We start from the raw sequence: 5875 nt of genomic DNA, 5'->3' as shown, positions 1-5875 counted from the left end.
CATCTTCTGCAGCCGTATCATTTGGTAAAACATGAGTTCTTACACCATCATTTCCGCCAGCAAATCCACCAGCGGTAACATTTGACACAACATGTTCACTCTCGGGTGTGTCGTGGAAAAATTGATCAGCAGTCATGCCTGGACCATCGGTGTTGATGTGTGCTGGGTTCCCCACTGTATAAGGCGCTGAGCTACCCTCTCCATGCTTTGTCCAAACCAAGTAATCCTTCATAAATCCTCTGCAGACTAGATGAGAAATGATTACTTCAGTATCTTCAAATAGAAGAATATTTCTGCAGTCATAGCATGGACAATATATATGCTTCGTCTTTGTTCTCAAAGCATGGTTCTTAGCGGCATCAACAAACCTATGCACCTCGGGTATATATGATGGATCTAGTCTTGATAAGTTATACATCCATAAGGACCTCTCCATCATGACCTGTTGAAAAGTTAGTAAATTAATTGAAATATTGTCTAGGAATATTTGTTATTAAAAATAAAAGAAAACCTAACAATTAAATCAAATTAAAAAAGGAAACATAGAAATGGTGAGAGAAGATGCAACATCTGAAGCAACCTCATATATAAAAAATACTTATCGCATAATTAAATCAAATTTACATAAAAAATAACATCCTAAACCATATAATTTAAAAAACTAAAAAGAAAACTTATCTTTCTCTCTCTTCCCAAGCAAGGAAACACCATTCATGAAAACTACTACATATATATTTCTTGGATTCACAAATTAGAGAAGGAAACATAAAAAAGAAGAGAGGAGAGACATCATATATCCATCTTAAGCAACCTTATTTGAGCAAAATAGACCATACCTAGCTATTCTACTCTCTCCCTATCATGGTGAAACCCTAGATCCAAAAAGTAGCTCAAATTGAGCAAAAGGGCACAAAAAGAGGCATTAGAGGCATCAACTAACCTTTCTTAGCCATCTCCTTCCATGAAATGAAGATCAAAACCTCCCCCTTGTATTTTGACCTGTTGAAAAGTTAGTAAATTAACTAAAATATTGTCTAGGAATATTTGTTATAAAAAATAAAAGAACACCTAACAATTAAATCAAATTGAAAAAGTAAAATAAGTATCAAAAATAAAGACAAAACCCTAAATATATATCTTTATATCACTAAAATAAATTTGGCAAGGTACAAAAACACTGTTGATTGAAAATAAATATATTATATCGCTAAAAAATTTGAGAAGGAAACATGGAAATGGTGAGAGGAGAGGCAACATCTGAAGCAACCTCATATATAAAAAATGCTTATCGCATAATTAAATCAAATTTACATAAAAAATAACATCCTAAACCATATAATTTAAAAAACTAAAAAAAACTTATCTTTCTCTCTCTTCCCAAGCATGAAAACACCATTCATGGAAACTACTACATATATATTTCTTGGATTCACAAATTAGAGAAGGAAACATAAAAAGAAGAGAGGAGAGACATCATATATCCATGTTAAGCAACCTTATTTGAGCAAAATAGACCATACCTAGCTATTCTACTCTCTCCCTATCATGGTGAAACCCTAGATCCAAAAAGTAGCTTAAATTGAGCAAGAGGGCACAAAAAGAGGCATTAGAGGCATCAACTAACCTTTCTTAGCCACCTCCTTCCAAGAAATGAAGATCAAAACCTCCCCCCATGTATTTTGAAAAAATTGGACCTCCAAGATGGGCTGCAATGGAAGATGGCTGCGAGCTACAGTTCCGCCCGAGGAGGAAGAAGGGGCTGGTGGTATTTATAGGAAGATAAATCACAGACGGTTTGTTATGTGAACCGCCTGTGTAAATGTACCATTTACACAGGCGGTTTTAATACAATAACCGCTTGTACTGAGCCTTTTATACAGGTGGTTTTCGATTCTGGCCGTACAATTTTACAACACAGGCGCGTTATAATTAAAACCGCCTGTGCAAATGTTTTACCCCCGCCGGCTTAGAACCTCTGTGTACTAGTGTAACATGCATGGGTCGGGCACACACCCAATATGCATGTAACCAATCACAACGCATGAATAGCTGTGCGGTTGCATGTAGATGTGGTTTGTATTTATCGAACATTTGAGCTCAACGTGGGTGGAAGGGAGGAAGTTCAGTGGCAACTGGCAGCACAATAGGAGTTGTGATTGGTTGAAGTTACGAAGTATATTAGAGCATGGCTAATAATACAACATATGGGCCCTGTTTGGTTCCACCAACTAAATTTTAGTTAGCTAAACTTTAGTCACTTTAGTAGCTAAAGTTCCAAATATATTGACTAAAAGTAGCTAAAATAGTTTAGTTCCATTAGTCACCCAAGAGTAGCTAAAATAATTTTAGCTAGCTAAAATTTAGTTACGCAGGAGGGCAGGAGGCTTTTGCATGTTTAGACATTAGCAGAATAATGGGGGATCGGTTACTATTTGTGATTGTCCCCGCCTTTGGCTCCGCACCATTATATCTAGGATGCAGCCTCCTTCAATTTCGGTTTCCATCCCAACGATAGAGACGAAGGTAAAGCCACAGAGACCCAGAACTGAAATAAAAAATAAACTGCAAGAAGAGGGGGAAGGGGCGACAGGAGAGTCATTAAATAAATCCACTTGTCGATGTAAGTCATCTTGATCCTCACAAAGATAGGTCATTCATTAGTCCTTCCATTACATCGGTGTTTATCTCCTTTTCTAAGATTTTGTGACTTTTGTGGGTGTTACGATCTCACAGTTATGATATTTGGTAGATTTTTAACTCTTTTTTTGCGTTTTGTGAGGGAAGTCAGGGTAGGGAATGATGTCTGAGAGTGAAGAGCATGGCTCGCTCCTAGAGAAGATCAACGAGAAGATCCACGAGTACAAGCACTCATCATCGTCCTCCTCTTCGGACTCAGATGATGACAAGAAGCCAAAGAAGACTAAGAAGAAGAAGAAGCTATTCGGGAGGAAACATTCATTGCATCACGTTCTCGGAGGAGGCAAAGGTACACTTAAGTTAGGAAGGGAGAAATTTGTGATTTTGTTCTCATCTGTTTTCTTTATAGAGAAAGAAGGGAACACTGGTTCTTCTGAAACATGAACTGACATAATAAACCATATATTGTTTGTGTAATTTGTGAGTTCTTTTTTGTTTTTTTAACTTTTGCCAATCTACAAGGTGTGCAACAGCAACGGATGACAATGGCATCTAATTTTCCTTTTGATTTAGCCGCCGATCTTGTGCTGTGGAGGAACAAACAGGCATCCGGGAGCATCTTGGCAGGAGTCACTGTGATCTGGCTACTATTTGAGGGCATCGGCTACCACCTCCTTACCTTCCTCTGCCATGCACTAATTGTGTTTCTCACCGTCTGGTTCGTCTGGTCCAATGCTGCATCCTTTGTCAACAGGTCATCGCTTATGTTCCTCCCAGTATTCTTAGCCTTTTAATTTGGTCCTTAATTTCAATTTGAAACCAAAAAATTCACTACTTTGCTTTTTATTTGTTCAATTAGAACCCCAAAACTGGTCATCTTGTTGTATGCGTTAAACAAACATATTTTCATTTATTTTAAATGATAGTTATTCAAGTCATACCCTGTTTAATTTGAGCAAGATCCTTTGTTACCCCAAATGCAAAGAAATGCCTAATAATTGTTCACCTGTACATGTTGCACAGAATGTTTGTGTAGTTTTTAGCTATGATATGGTTACATCTTTGGAGATAATTCTTCAGTTTTTTTCAGGTCTCCTCCAAAGTTCCCAGAGGTCATTCTATCTGAAGTCCAATGCCTGAAGGTAGCTCATATTGCAAGGAAAGAAATCAATGAGGCTTTCTATACATTGCGCAATGTTGCTTCTGGAAAAGATTTGAAAACATATCTGATGGTAATTAATCTGACTTCTACCACCTCTTTTGTTCTGATTTAATTATGATGATGCTGAACCTTTTTATTATGTCTTCCCTTTTTTTCTTGGCAGACAATTGTGGTGCTGTGGTTCATTTCCATAGTTGGAAGCTGCTTCAGCTTCTTGACTCTGTCTTACACTAGTAAATTCCTTATCTACACCACAATACATTAATGCCTTCTTCAAATCTATACTGCATAGTACTTTATATAAATTACTTTGAATGAGTAAATGATTTGAATAATGCACTAAAAATAAAAACGAATTTTGATTACATTCCGGTACTTACAAGAAACATAAAGAATTTCTTGTACATACAAAAATAATGTGTGAAATATGATTAAGTTTGAACTATCAGTTTTATCATTGTGCCACTTGGTCTATGAAAATATGCATAGGTACTTTTAAGAGTAAAACAACGACGTTTAACAACAAAACACAAGGAGGATACAATTTTTTCTTTATTTTCTTCTTTGGAGGTAGCATACCATTTATGTGTTCTCTGTCTGTTATTTTGTTGATCAACAATTGCACTGAAAACCGTAAGAGTTAGATGGTTGTGGCTGTAGATGCACGAACTATTTATTTTTTTGTAGTAAAAGGTCTCTTAAATTAAGAGAGAATTTTGATCATATCAAGCATTGTGATACAACTAAGATTTTGGATTTAAAATCAGTGTGAAACAATCAAACTACTGGTTTTTCTACCTCCTCTTCAGGAATCATCTGGAAATATGAATTGGATGAAGCGCTAGCAAATATGAACGTGCATGTGTTACATCCAAACAGTCATATTTTGTATATTAGGATAACATATATGTATGCAAGCATAGTATCTTTGTACATTTATGGATCATTGTCATTCGCAAATGTTGAAAGTGGATGCAATTTTGCAGTTTTCCTGATGGCATACACTCTTCCCATGTTGTATGAGAAGTACGAAGATCAAGTTGATGTTGTGGGTGAAAAGGCCCTTATTGAGATAAAAAAGCAGTATAAAGTGATTGATGCTAAGTTTATCTCTAAGATCCCAATGTTGTCTGAGAAGAAACAACACTGAAGGGGTGCTCCAAAAGGACTAATTCAGCACATTACCAATATATGAAAATAGTTCTTTTGGCTTTGCTATGCCCACATTTAGCAATCTTTAAGACGAAACCATAGATATTATATGGATTTTTAAGCTGGAAAATTGAGTCTTCTGAGTCCAAGAACAGTGTCAACCATCATACAAAGTAGTTGCTTCTTCCTGTCAGATAGTCCATTTGATTTTGTATGGATGTGGACATATATGCCTGACCAATTGTGATTATTTGCTATTTCTATATGTTAAGTGCATTTAATAGCTCTCCATTTATGTAGTTATGTTTGAGTTGAATCAATTTAGTAATGTCACATCACTAATATTTTATAGTTCATGGTGCTAACAATTGATTGTTTCATGCTTATTATGTGACCAATTCATCCTACAGTTTGTGTTCCCCTTGCCTTACGTGCCCATCAAATTTAGTGATTCAAAAATATGTAGAACCTATCTCTTAGAAATATAATACAAATAATATAATCTCACCGATCCTGAAGAGTGAAGATTCTTTTTGCAGATAAACAAAAAACAATACAACACAAGGGTCCAATTTGAAGGACAAAAAAAAGTAGGATAAAATTTTGAGATCCACATAATGATTCCTAATTCTTGTTAAGATGATCAATATAGTAAATAAGTTAAAATGACAATTCTTCTTAGATCTATAACCAGCCATTTGAGAGCACGAGCAGTTCTAGTATTCAATATATAGGCAAACTTTTGGCCAACCATAACATGAAGAGAAACGGATCAATGTACAAGATGCTATTTTATGAACCTGTACCGTGCAATTCATGAGCCAATTGAACTCATAAGCTTGAAATCTAATACCATTTTTTTTTACCAAATTTCACCTAATTCTAGCACCTCACCAACTTCAACCATTGTACTCGTCAAACAAT

General features: G+C 35.8%; 1 protein-coding gene across 1 annotated transcript; it reads left to right on the top strand.

The window, feature by feature from the left end:
* LOC110430519 (reticulon-like protein B1) lies at positions 2525-5295 on the top strand. Its single transcript, XM_021448261.1, has 6 exons — positions 2525-2620; positions 2785-2986; positions 3211-3391; positions 3728-3869; positions 3963-4032; positions 4786-5295. The coding sequence occupies exons 2-6, from the start codon at positions 2797-2799 to the stop codon at positions 4947-4949; spliced, it is 747 nt and encodes a 248-aa protein (XP_021303936.1). The 5' UTR covers positions 2525-2620; positions 2785-2796; the 3' UTR covers positions 4950-5295.

Source organism: Sorghum bicolor, chromosome 9 (genome assembly GCF_000003195.3).
Source record: "Sorghum bicolor cultivar BTx623 chromosome 9, Sorghum_bicolor_NCBIv3, whole genome shotgun sequence".
NCBI lineage: Eukaryota > Viridiplantae > Streptophyta > Magnoliopsida > Poales > Poaceae > Sorghum > Sorghum bicolor.
The sequence above is the reverse complement of the archived record's forward strand: the minus strand, read 5'-3'. Positions and strand labels throughout refer to the sequence as shown.

What these genes read in the sequence shown, in the direction of transcription:
- LOC110430519 (XM_021448261.1), top strand. Translation starts at nt 2,797, where the DNA reads ATGATGTCTGAGAGTGAAGAGCATGGCTCGCTCCTAGAGAAGATCAAC. An exon ending in CGTTCTCGGAGGAGGCAAAG is followed by an intron (nt 2,987 to 3,210) that starts GTACACTTAAGT and finishes CTTTTGATTTAG; the next exon opens with CCGCCGATCTTGTGCTGTGG. An exon ending in ATTTGAAAACATATCTGATG is followed by an intron (nt 3,870 to 3,962) that starts GTAATTAATCTG and finishes TTTTCTTGGCAG; the next exon opens with ACAATTGTGGTGCTGTGGTT.